The sequence below is a fragment of the Radiomyces spectabilis genome (genome assembly GCF_025331425.1).
Source record: "Radiomyces spectabilis strain NRRL 2753 chromosome Unknown BYT42scaffold_11, whole genome shotgun sequence".
Classification (NCBI taxonomy): domain Eukaryota; kingdom Fungi; phylum Mucoromycota; class Mucoromycetes; order Mucorales; family Radiomycetaceae; genus Radiomyces; species Radiomyces spectabilis.
The window spans coordinates 1,285,237-1,304,073 of NW_026251936.1; the positions used below are offsets into that span (position 1 = coordinate 1,285,237).

General features: G+C 43.3%; 6 protein-coding genes and 1 non-coding gene across 7 annotated transcripts; 3 read left to right on the plus strand and 4 right to left on the minus strand.

Annotated features, from left to right (window-relative positions):
- Positions 1 to 2,765: 2,765 nt before the first annotated feature.
- On the minus strand, positions 2,766 to 2,838 carry BYT42DRAFT_t116. The gene has a single exon. It is a non-coding gene; the product is annotated as a tRNA-Met (tRNA).
- Positions 2,839 to 6,385: 3,547 nt separating this feature from the next.
- Positions 6,386 to 6,852, plus strand: BYT42DRAFT_501561 (uncharacterized protein; the record flags this gene model as incomplete). The annotated part of the gene is made up of 2 exons (XM_051564774.1): positions 6,386 to 6,701; positions 6,788 to 6,852. 2 exons carry the CDS (start codon positions 6,386 to 6,388, stop codon positions 6,850 to 6,852), a joined length of 381 nt encoding a protein of 126 aa, XP_051420800.1.
- Positions 6,853 to 7,826: 974 nt separating this feature from the next.
- On the minus strand, positions 7,827 to 8,237 carry BYT42DRAFT_581608 (uncharacterized protein; the record flags this gene model as incomplete). Its single annotated transcript, XM_051569628.1, has 2 exons — positions 7,827 to 8,002; positions 8,077 to 8,237. Coding segments are annotated over 2 exons (177 nt in total), but the record flags the coding sequence as incomplete, so codon positions are not given.
- A 557-nt stretch (positions 8,238 to 8,794) lies between these two features.
- BYT42DRAFT_82365 (uncharacterized protein) lies at positions 8,795 to 10,624 on the plus strand. The gene is made up of 8 exons (XM_051572853.1): positions 8,795 to 9,025; positions 9,089 to 9,364; positions 9,426 to 9,526; positions 9,580 to 9,701; positions 9,755 to 9,997; positions 10,048 to 10,190; positions 10,260 to 10,403; positions 10,488 to 10,624. The coding sequence occupies exons 1-7, from the start codon at positions 8,837 to 8,839 to the stop codon at positions 10,392 to 10,394; spliced, it is 1,209 nt and encodes a 402-aa protein (XP_051420802.1). The 5' UTR covers positions 8,795 to 8,836; the 3' UTR covers positions 10,395 to 10,403; positions 10,488 to 10,624.
- Positions 10,625 to 12,493: 1,869 nt separating this feature from the next.
- BYT42DRAFT_82434 (uncharacterized protein) lies at positions 12,494 to 12,866 on the plus strand. Its single transcript, XM_051572855.1, has one exon. The coding sequence runs from the start codon at positions 12,568 to 12,570 to the stop codon at positions 12,781 to 12,783; it is 216 nt and encodes a 71-aa protein (XP_051420803.1). The 5' UTR covers positions 12,494 to 12,567; the 3' UTR covers positions 12,784 to 12,866.
- Positions 12,776 to 13,669, minus strand: BYT42DRAFT_82397 (uncharacterized protein). Its single transcript, XM_051572854.1, has 3 exons — positions 13,545 to 13,669; positions 13,359 to 13,391; positions 12,776 to 13,249 (listed from the first exon to the last, which is right to left on the minus strand). Exons 1-3 carry the CDS (start codon positions 13,545 to 13,547, stop codon positions 12,899 to 12,901), a joined length of 387 nt encoding a protein of 128 aa, XP_051420804.1. The 5' UTR covers positions 13,548 to 13,669; the 3' UTR covers positions 12,776 to 12,898.
- A 275-nt stretch (positions 13,670 to 13,944) lies between these two features.
- Positions 13,945 to 15,641, minus strand: BYT42DRAFT_581637 (uncharacterized protein). Its single transcript, XM_051569629.1, has 2 exons — positions 15,193 to 15,641; positions 13,945 to 14,532 (listed from the first exon to the last, which is right to left on the minus strand). Exons 1-2 carry the CDS (start codon positions 15,380 to 15,382, stop codon positions 14,273 to 14,275), a joined length of 450 nt encoding a protein of 149 aa, XP_051420805.1. The 5' UTR covers positions 15,383 to 15,641; the 3' UTR covers positions 13,945 to 14,272.
- Between the last annotated feature and the right edge of the window lie 3,196 nt (positions 15,642 to 18,837).

Sequence of the window (18,837 nt, forward strand, 5' to 3'; positions counted from 1 at the left end):
ATCACGTTGAATACAACGGTAAGCATTGAAATGGGAAATCTCCGACATTATCTAACGTCTCTTCAAATATAGTCTCAACTGCATATCGAGGAAAGCCCGGTATTCGTATCAAACGAGAAACCCTTGACTGAAAAACGGCCTTTTGGCGAAAAAATGGAATGAAGTGTTTTCGGCATATGTTTGCAGACGGCTATCTCGAAGTGAAATGGGTGAGTCAGTGTCCAGCACTACCACGCAAGCAAAGCTGAAGAACACCAACAACAAGAGCAACACTATTGGTTGCAAAGTCGATGGACGAATTATTGATTCGTCAACGAGATCCTCGACATCTGCCAGATTGAAGGATCAAAGCCAATGCACAGCAAAGCCAAGGTCACCCACGATCAAGCAAAATCGGCCGTCGTATGCAAGTGGATTCTCAGGACACGGTGCGAAAATCAGTGTTTACAAGAGACGAGTCTCATAGCATCCACGGGACCCAGATATGCGGACTGCAAGCTCAAGTGTCTCACTGTCATCGGCTGACTCGGGCCTTTACACCAATGTTGGTGAGTTTTCATTCTCCCTTCCAATGGATATTGTTGAATCCGGAGAAAGTCTTCCTATGTGGACGAAATTATTGTTTCGAGACTCGTGCGTATAAAATTTTACCATTCATAAATCCGCCGCGCGAACGCGGAAAAACGAAAGAACAAGCTCGCGATCAACGACCCCATCATGAACCATAACAGCTTATCAGAATGGACACGGAGGACATTTTTCCTACCCCAGAAAGATCAGGAACCACATTTTCCGGATGCCTTTCTGCCAAGCTCCTCAAGAAGTCGCCAAGACAATGTGGTGTACGATAGTACTATTTGGACGCAAAAAAGGAGATGGACAGCAAGAAGCAATATAAGGACAATAAACGGAAGAAGATACTTGCCACTGCAATTGCTTCGAAGCATGCGCAATTATTTTACTCGGTCAATCCCACCACAGAGGCCAGTTCAACAAAGCGTAGTAAGTATCGATATATACCATTTTCCTTCGTTAATTTAATCGATGTACCTCCAGGACTTCAAGAACGATGTGATCACCGAGGAGTACGCATGTGCAAAGCTGTACCTTCTTTGCCCAGAGGCTAATGAATAGGGAAGTCCCCGCCTATATTATCGCCCTCTGAATCCCATATCAGAAGCGCACTTGTCCGCCAGCTACGTTCATCCATTGATCCATGGCTTGCTAGGGTCAAGGCAACCTGCCAACGTGGCCCACTGGTATGCATTGTAATGGTCACTGCCTCCATACCAGTTTATTTATTCCTTTTGTAGTTCCAATCTTGTCCCAGACGAGCAAGACTTTCGCCCTCATCGATGGTTTACTGCGCATCCAACCCAGCCCTATCAGAATTCCGGCTTAGAAGTGTGGAAAGATATGTTCATGCCGTTGCATAGGGACTCGACTGTGCCCGTTCACCGCTTGTTTTCAGCTGTCGCTATCGCAACTTCGGAGATGACGACAGTCCGAACCGACCGAACTACAAGGTGGATGTTTATGAGCCTATGAATACGCATATACAAATGTATATGGCGAAGTCAAAGCCAGCAAGGAGATATCACCGACTCTTCTGGTCGAGGACTTTTTTCGGATTGTCAATTTTTTGCAAGAATGCGTTGCATCATTTTAGCTTGCAAGCTGCGTTAGCCTTTCAGTTGTTGGTAAGAAAAGAAGAAATGTTCAGCATCCGGCTCGTTGAGTTAACACATTTTCGTTACAAAGATATATTTTCTATGTCTACAATCTTCAGGAAGGTTCTCGTCAACTTCCTGCACAGTTTTCTATTACTCCGAAACATAACCAATCAAGAAGTATTACGGACCACTTTAATGCTGAACGGATTCGGTCTATATTTCTTCCGTTTTCCAGGCAATACCTTTGGTATGCCTCGTTCATCCATTGGTCCTTCACACCTTCTCGAAGGTTCCTCCAGACATCGATCTGCGGACGAGCCAATGCGCTGTCTTCCGTATTTGCTAAACTTTGGTATAGCAAATCTAATCGGCGCAAAAGAAGAACCAGCGTAACTGACAACGAGGTTTCTAGAAAGGTGTCGTGGCTGAAGCGGATAACGTCCGAAAATGGTAATCAGCTTAGCATCTTGCTAAGTACAACCATCCTTTTATCAAAGTTTTAGCCGCTCAGCCATTATCCTCTTTAAGAACATAGACCGAATAAGCACATATAAATATCTCCTTATAATTGACAAAAATAAAGCGTTATCTTTCCTATCCCTAATCCTCTTGTTTCCCACTCTGGTGATCTTGCCGGTATATCAGATCCGAGTGAAGTACGACAAAGGGATTGTTGGCCGATCGTGATGTAATGGTTGCCAAAAGGGGAAACCCCAAAATGATTGGTTGAGCATCAAAAAGGCTACGACAACTTGTCGTATCCTTTTTTGGTATTTCCTAAAACGTTCACGGCAACACTTACGTTTTTGGTAATGACGCTTTGATCACCTTCAAGCAAAGGTTTCCTTTATCGAACAGCTCGGCCGAAAGGCTGAGCATTCAGAACCAAAATACCCTGCCAAGCCGTACTACGAAATTATTATAGATTAACCCAAAAACATATAAATATCCCCTCGATCAAAACGAATAAAGATCATAAAATTATCTATCCTCCAATTCTAGTTTATTTCTTCATCTATCGTCCGTGGAACCAGTATCCGGAATAGATTCAGCAAACCCCGAAAACGACAAACTGAACAAATAAAACAAAAATGCTCCCTGCCAGGATCGAACTGGCGACCTTCAGATTATGAGACTGACGCTCTACCGACTGAGCCAAGGAAGCTTTTTCTGCTGATTTCAAATATTTTATACGTGGTACGTTTCGGGTAAACTATTACCCGAACTGGGAAGCTCCATCCGAACGCTTAGAACCATCCATCCATCAGTCATCTTTTGCTATATTGTGCATCTGTTTGACCGAACCTTCCTCCTAATTTTCATCTCTACACCCCTGTTCGTTCGTGAGATATCACTGCTTTTATAAAGTGTATCGAAGCATTGAAAGCACCAATAACTTTTCTCACTGCCACTGCCGGTTGCCTCTTCCAACCCCGATTCGAATTCCTTTGTTCGAACCCCACCGCGTTCCCATTTTAGCTCAAACATCGGCATTCGTTTCCACTATCGCCCCACCAATTTGAGGCCAAATTGAATTTAACCTTGCTACCGCAGCCTGCTGCCAGATTCGACGAATTCAGGGCACTGCTTGCTGAGGTGGAACATGTCGTGCTGAGAATGCCGATTCAAAGTCTGTGATGAATGAGCTGGTGCCTCCCGTTCTAATGGTTCAGTAAATAATGCCTCTACTGTTGCTCCTTCGGCTGATAAGCAACCTCGTCAAGCCTTTTGAGCTCTGATGACTCCACTAGGGCCATTGTGTCCAAATAACCGCCCCCCGACTTGCACATTAAAAGCGTACCATGAAGCTTGGATGTTTCAACGCATACTCTCAAGGCGTTTGAAGGCCCTAGTGGCTTTCGGTACCTCCACACCCGTCGTTCCCGGACTCACTTGCCAAGAAGCCCGTCGTTGCGAAAATTCACCTTGGCGACTATGATCGCCGATTTCTGCTGCCCTGATTTTTCCTCAGACCCACTTTCGAATTTCCTGCAGCTGTGTTTGGTTTTTCACCTGCCGACGTACCGTTTTCCATTAACCGACCGTTATCACCCGATGTACCGTTCTCCATAAACCTATTCGTCATTTACCATTGATCGGTCAACCATAAGCTGTAGCTAGAAAAATAATGTAGTTTTATTGATAAAAATAATACCCTCGTATTTCAATGCGAAATAAAGTAGTGAATGACATATCAGCAAACCTTCTAATCTCCTTTAATAAGACGATCAAGCGAAGCGTACTTTTCTCTTCTTTTTACTGTACTTTTTAGTCAGGAGTCTTTGAATTTTATCGCCTTTTTTCGTCGAAACTGTCGAATTCTACAATCTGATATATATTATTTACACATATATCTTGTGCTCACTGACAACGAACTGAAGCCGATCTATCTACCGCAATTTACGATGGGCTTCAACAAGCTGAAGAAAGTCTATCGCCTTTCTCGTGTCGGTCACCTTGGGATTGACCCATATCGCATTCTCGACATTACTTTTTTTGTCCGCTCTCTTGGTGGACTTCTTGTCAACCAGTACCGTAACTGTGTTCTTGGCGTTTTAGAAAAGCATGATCAAGCCTTTCATTGACTTTTTTTCGTACAGATGTCGATACATGAGTTTTTCTCCAAGCTCACATTTTGCGCCTTTCGTGCACAAGGGGCTTTCAGTAAAATGATTTTGGTCACCTTGCACCAGCGCGCAAAAACTACCGGGCTCTTCTTTCTAGTTTTTCATTGTATTTCGAAGCAATATCGATGATGCCATGATAGAAGAAACATCTCTTGGCATTCATTGGATCTGCCGGTAAAAAGACTTCGCCAAGGAACGTCTTGATCATTGTTTTCTTATTTAAGAATAGCCCTATAACTCGCTGCAAGTAGCGTCAATGAGAGTGACAAAGAAACAAGCCATTTTCCATGCTATTTTGGGGAGAGTATAAAGATTGGCATATTTTGGACACAAAAAAAGCGATTAAAAGAGATGAAGCTGGTGGGAATCTTTGCTATAGCGATATCCAACTAAGCCAATTTCGATTCCCAATTCGCTTGATGACCAGCCATCCACTAAATTATCAACAGTATGACACTGCCCTTGCCGATACTGATAGTATTTGCAAGCAGTTCTTGCTACTTTTAGTTACATATTTAATGATAAATAGAGTAAAATTTTGCCACAACTTTTTTCATTTGGCTCGTGCTTCCTTCTTAACGAGGTGAGGTAGAGATTGTACCGAAACGACAAGAGTTTTTCTTGATTTTTTTTTTTTTTTTTGTTTTTGTCTTTTTTGTAGCGAGGTGAGGTAGAGTCCTTGCAGTAGTTAAACTGGCTTATTGCGATATGGTCTTTTAGTAAGTGTTATTTACTAAACATCTTCATTATGAGCGAACGGTAAATGGCCGACAATGATCATATCCAGGTTTTCATTCTCACTGCAACAAAAAGTTGAATTAGATACCGTGGCCATATCTTGTGTGCTCACATAGCTAGTGCATACCTCAAAAATGTTTCAAATCTTCCGCGTTGGTGGCTAGACCAACGACCATGAGACACACTTTTTCGTTATGTTGGAGGAATGTCAGTTATTCTGTCAAAAAAGTCAAATAAACGCTTTGAGTCCTTCCACAAGCACTATTTAGAGATCGATCTTTCTTACCCTGCGTATTGCCAGACGCATTTCTTAACTTGTAATGCTGAATCTGCACTGACGGTCTCTGGCTTGCACCGGCCGGTCAGCTGATGAACGCGGTGACACGAAGACATTTTCACATCGAGACCTTCTTTTAGGCGATCGATTATGATCGGATGAATGAAGGAGACCGCTTTGTTTCAAGGTCTCAATCTGCATACGGTTCCAGCTGGCAGGAACGACGGATTTCGCCTTGGAAAGCAAACTGCTCGCGAGACCGTGAAGTGGCAGGAACAGCGAGGTACTTGCGCGCCATCGTTGACAATCATGGAAGGACTGCCGCGTGGGGAAGCTATTATTGCACCTTCGTAGAAAAGAGTCCCTCTGCTACTGGCGCTATCTTTGTTCCCAGCATCCCACCTGTCAACGTGCTGCTAGCTACCACTCACTGCGAAGAAGCGCCGCGTGAAGCCTCCCATTCATTGTGGCTGTGAAGCCAGAATCTCTGTCCCCTCATTTGAGACTGACAGAGGTTTTCCGAAGATAACCCCGCTGGAAATATGTCGGCCACACCCCGGACAGTCTGGACGACCTGAGAACGGGCCCATCTCTGAGCATCCTCCCAATTGGGTTGATGAGCAGGTGCAGCGCAAGCTCACTTGGATCAAGATCAATGAAATGCTTCGGTTAGACAGCGACATCATGGTACTGGGTAAGTCAAAGTTGCATAACTGCAACAAGTAAGAGCAAAACTAACCTTGCAATAGCCTCGGATACAATGATCAAGGCGTTCCTTCACGATTCCGCCCGCAAGATCCGTTGAGCGATCTGTACACGGAGAAATGCCTATCGTACCATGGCATCATAGATGTTGTGTCTAAATATACCGAAAAGTTCAGCGAACTCAGTAGCTTTCACGCGGTGATGCAAGGTGGCGAAAGTCGACTTATTGGATGCCCTTTGTGAGAGAAAAGCGCAAAAGAGCAACCTCGGCGGAAACCTAACGTACCGAAATTTGTACGTTCTCAAAGATAAATACCACGGTAAGAACATGTAATAAACATAAGTCGACTTGACTCAAATCAGTAATGGCGTTTACTTTATCTATAGATGTCGTTGCCGAGGCCATTCTGGGCTACATACCCAAATATCAATCGCACCTCAAAGAATTGAAAGAAGATGGTTATCATGTCGTCGGCTATTGTCGCAAATCAAAAACGAAAGAGGATGGTTCCTCGCGACAACGATTATTGCGGACAATGACCGATCGTCTTAAAGAACGGTCTCTGTGTGAACATGTCTTTGTGTCATCGCGTTCACCAGCGAGTCAACCAATGCAAGCTAGAGATCGTCATTGTAGATTTGATATTAACATGCTAAGAAATGCCTCTGGCAATACGCAAGGTAAGAAAGATTGATCTCAAAATAAGTGCAATGACCCAAAGCGTTTATCTACATTTTGGACATCGTTCCTGCAACATAACGAAAAGTGTGTCTTGTGGTTATTGACTTCGCTGGTTTAACCACCAACGTGGAAGATTTGAAAATTTTCTGAGGTATGCACTAGCTATGTGAGCACACAAGATATGGCCACGGTAGCTAATTCAACTTTTTGTTGCAGTGACAATGAAAACCTGGATATGATCATTGTCGGTCATTTGCCGTTCGATCATAATGAAGATGTTTAGCAAATAACAATTACTAAAAGACCATATCGCAATAAGCCACTTCTCTATTTATTATTGTTGTAATTTAAAAGCAAGGAGATACTAGTTACAAATAAGCGGGCAGTGTCATACAGTTGATAGCTTATGGATGGGTGGTCATCAAATGGTTGAAATCAAATAAAATTGGTTTGTCACTAACAAATTTCTACCAGCTTCATCTCTTTTAATCACTTCTTTTGTGTCCTGAAATATTCTAATCGTTGTACTCTTCCCAGACTAGCGTGCAAACGGAATGTTGTTTGGTCACTTTTCATCGACGTCGCCACCATGTTGCTGAGCCGTTTAATGAATCACATCATAATGACTTTATGCTTTTTTTTTTTTGCAGTTGCGCATTTGCGGGACTGGCAAAAAGCTGTCAGAGCAGCTTAGGATCGAGATACCTGCGACAGATGTATGAAATGGGTTCTCGATGATTTCAACGTGGAAAAGATTGAGAAACCAATAGCGCTTGTGAGCGGATCATACTCAGTTTTAATTTTAACAGCAAAGCGAGGGTTAAGGCGATGGGCCGCTGGGGGTGGGAAATTAGCGGGACTCCACTTGTGCGGTTGTAGTGCATCTCACATGTCATTAATAGGTCTCAGACACATAAATTAAACGTTGTATCATCCTGGCATTGTACATAAACTTAACCGAAATGTGACCCCAGAGAAGAGACAGACAAAAAAGTCAAATTCACCAATTAGCTTTTTTCTCGCCAGTGATTCATACAAACGGAAATTTTCCACGTAGAACGATATGCAACTCTCTTACCACACTTATCTTTTTCAACCTCCCACATCTATGATCTTCAAAATTCCACCAGTTAAAATAAAGAGGACATCTGCTGAGAAGTGCGGGATGAAGTTAGCGAGGAGAGGCGGCAACCATCCGAGTTGTGCCGATCAATTGGCGGACCTTAGAATCGAGATGATCAACCTGCCCTGGATCGACCAGAAAGAAAGGCCGATACATACTTATCAGCACTCAGATACGCTGATAAAATACGAACGTTCATGACACAGTCAGATAAAGAGATTAAGACGCACACAACTGAAGCGCAACCATACCACAAATATGCCACGAGCTTGTAATTCCCACGCAGCGTGAAATTTCCACAGCTTCTTGTAAGTAATTCAGGAAAGAAAGACGAACTTCGCTGTAATGTTATGGAGAGACACATGAAGAAAAATCTTGCTTTTTTAGGAGGGATTAGGATAAGGATTTTTTTGACATAAAAATGGCTTGACATGTGCTCGTATTTAAGGTCGCACCAAACGTTATTGGACAATATTCCCTGTCAAAGACCCCCCCAATTCTTGCAACTGATGCTGCAAAGGTGACGACTAATTTGAGAAACCCGTCTTTCTATTCCACATTACTTATGTCATCAGGCAGCAAAGTTAAGCCGAAGTATCCTGGCTTTCCCGGTACGTTATCTATCACTCTTAGTAACTTAGATACTCATAAGCTATTGTAGAAATTTCATCATTCGTCTCTAAATGCCGGGTGCCAAAACTCAATTCCTTCATTACACAATATCAAAATGAATTTGCCAACTGGCACCACGTCAGCCATAGCGAAGACGACCTAGAAAAAATATGGCGTAAGCGTTTCGAAAAAGTATCGCGCAACATGGGCAAAGTACCAAAGGTAATCTCCAAGATATATTTATTACGTGATATTCTAATATGATATTTAGATTGGTCGAGCGTGCACAAGAGAAAGAAGTTGGGAGATAGTTGCGCAGCAACTCGAGTTGAAACATCAAAGGGTAAGGTCCGCACCACTTTTCAGCTTATTTTTCACTTACAAATTTGTGAGCAGGATATGGAACAGCTGGAATTTGAAGCGGCGACAGAAGAGGTGAAAAGAGCCTTTATCAAGCTTGCCAAGCAACAAATTTCTGGCACAGTCGTCAAGGTTGACGAGGACCACCTCGAACAGACAGACTCATCTGAATCATCGGATTCCAACCTTGAAAGCGCAAGCGAAGATCTGGAAACGGAAGAGGGACAGGTAGTCAAATATCGCTGTGACTTTTCGTATTTTCACTAATACTGAATCATTGTATATTTCTAGTGGCGTGTTGGCACGATCAACATAACAACAGTACTACAGGCGTTTCGTAATACTTGCTTTCAGAAATTTATTGACGGCGAATCGCTTGGGGCCACAGAGCTGATGTCGCTCAACTATATCTATCACTTCGACGTGTATGGGAAAACTGACTGCCGCGGCTACCTTCCGGGCACGTTCGACGAGATCGAAGCCGAAGTTCTTGAAGACCTGGAACAGAATGAGCAGCTGTCTTTGCTCCCTGAAGCCATCAAAGCGATGTGCAATATGTTGAAAGATGTAAAATCGTATGTGTACTTAGCTATCCATGATCTGCTAACACATGTCTTTATCTGCACAGGCGACTGCCATTGATCGCGCAAAACCCACCGAAATGAACAGTATGATGCTGAAGGCAAATGGCCCACAGGAGCTCTTAGCAGCTCGGGCATTGTGTAAGCTGTAAGTAGTATGAAAAGCAATATTGTCCTCATACACTGAATTTATGGTCGTAGGTATGCAAAGTACGAGAAAGACGAGGATCTGATGCTGATGGATGAGGACACATTCGCTGATCACACCATCAAGCCACTTTACGAGACATTGATCTCGACTATAAGCCGTGCATCATCAGCCGGTAAGCTCAATGCTTCTTTGCCATGTTCGTGTGAAGCTAATAATTAATATTAGGTCAATTCGCGACGATGATCTGCAAAAATAAGGGCGAAAAAGATTGGATCCTCCGTCCGGACAGCACTCTTTGCACAACAATGATCGGGAAGTCTATTCCATGCTTCACGATGGAGATAAAGGCTCCGCATGGTCCGTTCGGCGGTGACCTTCTTAAAATCAGTTACGAGATGAAACAGATGCTGAACTCACTAGTGGAACAAAATGTTGAAGATCCTGTGGTGTTTGGCGCCGTTGTTGAAGGTAAACTACTATTCCATGAAATTCGAATTTAGTAACTCATCTTGTTGCAGGTGTGCATATAAAAACATATAAGATGGACTTGAAATACCACCACACCTATCGATTGATACAGCTTCGATCTTTTTACTTGCCTCGTGAACGAAGCGATTTCGGTGTCGTCGAAGGGGCGCTCATGGCAATGTTCCAGCTCCGGGTAACTTGGTCTTGGTCAATGATCGAAATAATTAATTTAATTAAACAAATACTGACTTTTTATTCATAGGCTTTGATCAGCGAAACGGTCGCTAAGATTCGACAACAGCCTGTGGAAACAGAGCAGACCAAGGCCATGAAAAGCTGGCGAAGGCATTCTCCTTTTGCACCAAACTTCAAATATGGTGTTGAATATTTAGATTAAACTCAGTATGTAGTTATTATAGAACAGTTGGGTGACGGTCTAAAATCTAACATACATCTCACCCTCTGAACCTCCATCTACTTCACATTCAAGGCGTCAGTTATACTACATTGTTCGGGCGCCAACGGTCAAGCTATATTGAATTCTAGAGGTTTGCCGGTTCCTGTATCCGGTCGACATTCCCCGTATAGAGATGGAGAGATTATACCCGTGGCCAACCCAGTTACTCTCACCATTGTCGCAACCAAGGAGAAACGCGTTGACCAACACAATATTACGATTCATGACATTCCTTCTGTCATATTGCCCGTGACCGTCTAACCTATTCTATCTCACCCGTATTGCTACCATACCTTGCCGTCGCTGAAATCCTTATTTATCCAAGATGATTTGTTAAGGCAATTTCACCACGTAGGACCAAGCAATTCATCGATGAACTTTCCCATAGCACACCAGAGCCGATCATAGCCATTGTCTGGATTACATTTTTTGAAGTGCAGTGGTAGAACGGCGTTCCAAGAATGACAAAGGAAGAATGAATACTTTGGCAAACGTTAATTTTCATGCAGCAGCTTTGCAAAAGGATGTATGGTGATAAACACTTAATATAACAACGGCTTTTTATGACAATGTCAGCCTTTTGTTGCAAAGAAAAAAAATACTGTATACGCAGACTACCCAAAGATGTACTAACTCTGCTTACCATTTTGATCGACATAACCCATTGCCTCACCCATCCACCAAACAGCTGAAACAGAAAGAGCGGACACCAAATATTTTATTGCTGTAAAATAACTGTAATCCATCAACAACTTTCCCTGGTCCATATCAAAAGAACGATCAACCATTACAATAGAACACAACTGCTGTGTCTATTTATAACGTGATGATCGCATTGAATTCATCATTTTAATATGACGTGGTCCCATTTTCTCGACAAATCCGCAGATAAGAAAACTCAATTTCTTTACTTGCTGATTTAAAAAATGCCGACACAATAAGTTATGGTTGAGCTCCATGTTGTAAATTCAAGGCATAAGCATGGGATCTATACCATCGCTTTGCATCATCTTATGGATAGGTTTTTGATAATGCCGAGACTTATCGCAAAAAAGTGTATTGTCTTCCTACATTGTCGAAATCCTGACTATCTTATTCTGATTCATTCCACTACCATTGTCTTTCAACATGTGGTCGTCTTAAACACCCCTAGTTACACACCATGACGATAATATGGCATGATGAACCTCATGCGGTATTCCGCTTGAACGTCCGTTTTCATGATGTGTTTACAGTAACAAGGAGAGCGATGCTTCGGGACTGTGCAGCTATTAAATATGGAAAGCTGCTCGATTGTTGATAAACTCATCCCAAACGAGCAGTTCGAATGTGACCCGATAGTCTGTGACCAGTTTCTTGATTTTGGGGTATGCCCTATGATCCAACCAAGCGGTGAGTAACTAATCTTTGGGACTTGCCCGTTTATATTTTACTCTTACTTGGGAAAGTATCGAACGTCGTGTGCGTTTTATTGAGACCCGCATAATCAATGATGACTAGTCTCATCAGCTTCAACTTTTTATTACTACATTTGCACAGTAACGAACCCTTTTTAGGCACTTTCACCAAGCATCCATAAATTGGGACTTAAGGAAGGCTAGTTGGCGATGCTTTGCTCGTTGAGCGTAGATTGCGCGTGGTGGGACTATCGAAGAGACACCAGACGGGAATCGAAGGCGATAATCTGTTTCTATGTAGACTTGTAGAATCCGTCTCATGTTTACGCCTGCATTGGGATCTAGTTTTAGAGTTAGAGTCATCTTGCAGAGTAATATGACACCTGGAAACATCGTTTTCAGAAGCGCAATGGGCACATCCGTACAAAATAAACAATGCTCAAATACCCTCGACCTAAACTTCAAGTCAGATATGGACGCTGAGCTATGAATAATGCTGTTAACCAGGTCGTTTTTCTCCGGAGACAGAGCTGTATCCAACAATGTTCTTGTTTCGTCAAGGCATCACTGTCTCAGTCTCTTGTCAACTTCTTGCAGTCGTTACTTCTTCGTTCTAGGTATACTTGTGTAAACGTGGATACGGATATCTATCTAGGCTTTTGTAACTTACTTGTGCTTGCAGAACACCAGACTCACTAGCCCCATGATAAACAAAGATGACCAAATATGTCATTACTGTTTTCATTGCGTCGGCCCCATGCGTTTACTTCTGCCATCAACACCGTACTTCTATGTGTGCTAACTGTTACTCCAGATGTCACCGCCGTAGGAATTTGAAAATTACAAATAAACAAGAATGGCAATATTACAAAGGCATAAAAAAGCATGACATCAAAATGGTGGAGAGTGGAATTCAATTGGAACATAGATAAGTAAAAGAAATGGATGATAGTAAATTCAAGAGTTGGAAAATGACCAGATTTAGAGAAGACATAGTGAACAAGAGCGTCAGTAAAATTATTTTTATATAGCTTATTTTTTTGTTATTTAAGAATTACCGTAACCCTGGGGAGGTTTGACCACCCAGAGGTTCGCAACATGCCAAGGACGGCGATAACTACCCAAGCGAAGGCGGAACAAACCATGGAACACCCAGGAGCTCAGAGACAGGAAAAAAAAAACCAGGACGTCCACCCCAGGGGAAACAGAAGAGAACGCCAGAGAAAGGGGGAAAAAGGCGACCAACTGCGTACAGCTACACCGGAAGGACCAGACGACTGGAAAAAAAGGTCGGTTTATATAACAGACAAGAAATACGACACCAGAAAAAAAGAGAAAACTTTCGCCACGGCGGCCACCAGCAGACCAGGAAGAGGAATGCCGCAGAATGAATGATCTCTGCAAGCCCTGTGGTGATTAGGTAACCTTCTGAAGACCTACATAGCTTGCAGACGCCCAGCTAAATAGAACATCGGACACAACTATGTCGACGAGATTTTTGCCTTACGTGATACAATCGCCTCAACTTCCAGCAATTGACCTAGGACTTTTATCCAGTAAGTACATGGCTTAAAAAAGCGGACGCTGAATCACTCACGAGTTGAGCACACTAAAGGAATTGTCCTCCATGCCACTTTGTTGAGTCAGTATTCTGATCTTAGGGACACCTTGGCTTAGGAAACATATACCTTACCATCGATTAGCGAATCAGAAATTGATTTTTCGTCAGCTGTATCGGTAGGTACTTGGAAGCTTGACTAGTCGTCCAAGGTTCCACTGACATACATACCGCTCATTACGCCAACAGCTTCCCGTGCAATCGCCTATATGCTGCCTGATATATCCGTTAGGATTAAATGTGTAAATACTGAGATGTAAACGAGACAGAAAATATGATATATGATTGTTTTTTCACAATGAACACTGATGGGTATATATATGGTTCCTGAATACTCGCCTTCTTTAAAGATGACTTTCCGATAGAAAGAACGATGTCCTGGTCTGAGGAGGAGATGATAAACGATAGAACGGAGATCCGACTTATAGAAGGAAGTTCCGCGTCAAATGAGATGTCACATTGGTGATGTCCGTGTCGGATATGTTAATGATCATGTTGGAATACAACACTGCTCACACCACGACCGAAATAGTATCTTTATTACAATATTATATCCCAGCAAAGCTCCGCTGACCGTGAATCAAACTTCAGTTTGGGTCTGGTGTCTCGTAGTGAAAATTCGCTGTGGTCTTTGAGACTACAGTCCCAGTTGTTCACTTGAATAGCTTATGCGGACATGAAAGACATCTAAGCTTATTTTCCCAATGATGTGTTGTAATTCATCGATGGAAAAAGATAAGAATAAAAACCATACACAACGACCCGAAAGCAGTCTGTGCGTTTACTAAGCTTTACTCATCTACCTATCGCAAATTTACAATGGAAGCTTGCTTTAGCTGCACTGCGAACCCCGTCAGGCCTAAGATGATCCACAGCACAGCCCCAATGGGAGCCAAAGGACACAGGTGCGCAATGTTGCAAGTCAGACTTAAATCAACATAGGCCCTATGCCGGCGGAAGAGCAACCACAGCCCGGACAGACCTAAGATGACTGAGGAGCGCAACCGCCACTCCATTTCAAGCGCGCTCCAGTCAACCACATACAAGAAGAGTTGTAAAACAGGTGTGTTAGCGAAGCTCTTATCTTGCTGCGTGTCATTACTTACGATGGATGCCAACGGAAAGCTTGCTTTAGCTGCACTGTGAACCCGGTCAGACCTAAGATGATCCACAGCACAGCCCCAATGGGAGCCAAAGGACACAGGTGCGCAATGTTGCAAGTCAGACTTAAATCAACATAGGCCCTATGCCGGCGGAAGAGCAACCACAGCCCGGTCAGACCTAAGATGACTGAGGAGCGCAACCGCCACTCCATTTCAAGCGCGCTCCAGTCAACCACATACAAGAAGAGTTGTAAAACAGGTGTGTTAGCGAAGCTCTTATCTTGCTGCGTGTCATTACTTACGATGGATGCCAACGGAAAGCTTGCTTTAGCTGCACTGTGAACCCGGTCAGACCTAAGATGATCCACAGCACAGCCCCAATGGGAGCCAAAGGACACAGGTGCGCAATGTTGCAAGTCAGACTTAAATCAACATAGGCCCTATGCCGGCGGAAGAGCAACCACAGCCCGGTCAGACCTAAGATGACTGAGGAGCGCAACCGCCACTCCATTTCAAGCGCGCTCCAGTCAACCACATACAAGAAGAGTTGTAAAACAGGTGTGTTAGCGAAGCTCTTATCTTGCTGCGTGTCATTACTTACGATGGATGCCAACGGAAAGCTTGCTTTAGCTGCACTGTGAACCCGGTCAGACCTAAGATGATCCACAGCACAGCCCCAATGGGAGCCAAAGGACACAGGTGCGCAATGTTGCAAGTCAGACTTAAATCAACATAGGCCCTATGCCGGCGGAAGAGCAACCACAGCCCGGTCAGACCTAAGATGACTGAGGAGCGCAACCGCCACTCCATTTCAAGCGCGCTCCAGTCAACCACATACAAGAAGAGTTGTAAAACAGGTGTGTTAGCGAAGCTCTTATCTTGCTGCGTGTCATTACTTACGATGGATGCCAACGGAAAGCTTGCTTTAGCTGCACTGTGAACCCGGTCAGACCTAAGATGATCCACAGCACAGCCCCAATGGGAGCCAAAGGACACAGGTGCGCAATGTTGCAAGTCAGACTTAAATCAACATAGGCCCTATGCCGGCGGAAGAGCAACCACAGCCCGGTCAGACCTAAGATGACTGAGGAGCACAACCGCCACTCCAAGCGCGCCCAGGAGTCGACTTAAAAAAACCTAAAGAAAGCAGATGCGTTAGCCAAGCTCTTATTTGCTGTGGGTCATCACTTGACAAGTGGCTAATAAGTACCCGACCATTATTATCGCGTTGCTTCGAGCTTAACTAGCGCAATTCTCAACTCCGAGCTAAAGATAATTCTACAAAAGCGCTAATTATAAGAAACCACATATCTAAAAGCGTATACAATAACCTTACCTTCCTTTACAGGTGAAAGATTTCATCTGGCGTTTGTCGTAATGTTAGTCAACTTAAAACACAAATGAAAAGTCACAAAAATTTTGTCGAGCAAGCAAATACGCAAAATCGACTGTCTGAATTTTGCAAACGGAAGAATAGCAAGTCAGTATGGCAGTATAGAAAAATGTGGATGTCGTTAGCTTACCTGTACGCCTTCAATATTCGTTGCCCGGAAGAATTGATCAAGTGGGCGGACAGACTACGCAGTACCATGCAGTGCAGGTCAACATGCGTAACACGCGCCGGAACGGTCGATACTTGAGGTTGAATAAACTGTAAGTTCACTTGAATAGTCAGTCAGGAAATTTTTTATTCTCCATCATCAACTGTTTTTGAGCTCACCTTCGTTTGGTTTGTGACTCTCATATTGCTGTGAGAGGTAGTGAGGGTAACGGGCGCGGCACCCTACGAAAAAAAAAAGATATTGGCAAAATGTTAACCAGTATATCAAATCCCTGTCTTTATTCTCAAACTAACATTCGGATAATTATCAAACGAATGGATTTCTATTGCACAAATGGTATGTCAGTCAAAGCGCAGCGTCACTTCGTCACACGATGGGCATCGCTTCACCGACTGAAGGATTTTTAGTTGTTATTGGTTTGGAGTACTACAGTGTGAAGTTTTGTTCAGTGTTGCATTCCAACATTATCAATAACGTATCCGACACGGACATCACCAATCCGACCTCTCATTTGACATGGAGTTTCATACTTCCTTCCATAAGCCCGGATCTTCTTTCTATCATCTATCATCTCCTCAGACCAAGTTATCGTTCTTTCTAGCGGAAACTCACCTTTAAAAGAGGCGATTACTCAGGAGCCATATAAACACTTATCAGTGTTCATTGTGATTAAAGAATCCTATTTTCTGTCATGTTGCATCTTGGACCATTTTTTATTTAATCCTAACGGAGATCATATTCCGGTAAGACACATTTTCGTTTTATGGGAGACTTAAAAAGTCGAGAAAGAGGAGTACAACAACAAAGAGCACTTTATTGGGACGTACCCTGCGATGGCACACGTTGTATTGGCGATAATGCACGACTATGTGTATTATTGGCCCAAGCACGCTCTTCACTGTTGCCATGCTGGTCCATGCGCTCACCCCTATGCTTCTCTCTATCGCTGTCCACTCTCCTTTTCGTCGATCCATGCTTCACCATATGTTATGCTCTGCATTTCATTTCATCATTTATTATCGTTTATCGTTGTCTGTCTTGTTTCATACTAAATATCATGAAATAAACCTCAGTCAAGAATTGTGTGTATTCTCTCGACTAATTTGTTCTCCACCTCATCTTGCTCTTGTCCTTGTTCTTGTCTTGTTCCTGTTCCTGTTCCTTTTTCTATTTTTGTTCCGATTTCATTCTTGTTCTTGTCCTGCGAAAGCACTTAACATCACCCTCTTACCTAGTTGCACTGCTCCATCCGAAATCACCGCATAACACATTCAGTGTGTTCTCGTTTCTCACTTATTTTCGCTCCCAATTCTTTCTCCTAGTGGTTGTACATACAATACCTATGCAGTAAAAGCAGTTGCCGCACCTAACGTAAAATGTAAAGCGACCGCAACACACTGAGTCGTTTATTCCCGGATGTGGTCCTCGATTGTTCGACTGTTTCGGTATGATATGAAGACTTATATCTACTATTGATCTCTTCGTCCTCAAGTTTCATCCCTATTTAGTTCTCAACCTCCCATCTCTTGCTCTTACCCACCCACAAACGAGAAGAAAAGCTCATTCCGAATACGACAACATTTACTCAGACAGAAGTGTGTAGTTATTGTCAAGGTCTCTGCGAACGTTTTGAAAGTGGTTTAGAACTGTCCGATATATCATGGACACAGTGCAGAGCTCAAATACAGCAAGAACCTTCTGCCAGGTAGCTTGTCAATGTCGCCAGCGATAAAGAAACTGCCTCACACCAATATTTAGGATCCCCATATTTAATTCCATCACCGAAAGGGGTGGCGGTTAGACTGTGAGCTCAGGAGCAGTATATTTTTGGTATTTGGTGTATGTTATATGGATTGGACATCGCATACTATAGCACTAGTCTAACATTAATTGGAATGCAGCGACAGCTAGAGAGTAAGAAACTTACAACTAACCTCTTAGTTAGGTCCAGGTCTGTGAGTGGATGTTTGAGGATGTGAGCTAGGCTTTATTTTTTGGGGGTGGGAGGATTGGGAACCGAGAAGCTGTAAGTCACGAGGCCAATTATTACGTCATAGTTTGTGCGTTGGTTTTTACAAGCAGTGGGGGCCCACTGAACTTTCATGGCGCCAGTGGTTGCTTGAGGAAACAGAGACTGGTTTCAATGGCGTCCAATTACCCTGGGTATACTGGTGGGTTGATCTACCAATTGGCATATTCTATATTTACAATTATATATAGCACTGCTATCATTCGTCATAAAACACAAGGTGCCGAAATTCAATGCTTTTGTCTCCGCGCACAGGGATGACTTCGCAAATTGGCATAACCTACACTTTAGAGAGATTGAGCTGGAAGAAATTTGGTCTCACCGCTTCAAGAAAGTAGTGCGACACATGGGCAAATCGGCCAAGGTATTCTATGCAAGGCTTTTATCGTGACGTTTACTAATACGAATTCCAGATCGGACATCCTGCATCACGTAGGCACTTGTGGGGTTATGTAAAAAGGAAGCTCGAGATTACACACCAAAGGGTGAGAGCAGCTTTTTTTGTTCATTGCTCACGTTTCAATTAACAACTTTGTTCAGCGAATTCAACAGCTAGAATTCGACATTGCGGTAGAAGAAACTAAGCGGGCCTTAGTCAGACGCGCCACACAGCAGATAAGCAGCGCAGCACTTGCGAAAGCTGAGACGCACGGAAACGACTCATGCCGCCATTG

Excerpts from the sequence above, each read along its gene's own strand:
- BYT42DRAFT_581637 (XM_051569629.1), bottom strand. The coding sequence starts at position 15,382 with ATGGAGTGGCGGTTGCGCTCCTCAGTCATCTTAGGTCTGACCGGGCTG. Across the intron at positions 14,533-15,192 it reads CACAGTGCAGCTAAAGCAAG|CTGTTTTACAACTCTTCTTG; the intron begins CTTTCCGTTGGC and ends TCGCTAACACAC.
- BYT42DRAFT_82365 (XM_051572853.1), top strand. The coding sequence starts at position 8,837 with ATGGAACAGCTGGAATTTGAAGCGGCGACAGAAGAGGTGAAAAGAGCC. Across the intron at positions 9,365-9,425 it reads TGTGCAATATGTTGAAAGAT|GCGACTGCCATTGATCGCGC; the intron begins GTAAAATCGTAT and ends TTATCTGCACAG. Across the intron at positions 9,527-9,579 it reads GCTCGGGCATTGTGTAAGCT|GTATGCAAAGTACGAGAAAG; the intron begins GTAAGTAGTATG and ends TTATGGTCGTAG.
- BYT42DRAFT_82434 (XM_051572855.1), top strand. The coding sequence starts at position 12,568 with ATGACCAAATATGTCATTACTGTTTTCATTGCGTCGGCCCCATGCGTT.
- BYT42DRAFT_82397 (XM_051572854.1), bottom strand. Across the intron at positions 13,250-13,358 it reads AGTTGAGGCGATTGTATCAC|AGATCATTCATTCTGCGGCA; the intron begins GTAAGGCAAAAA and ends CAGGGCTTGCAG.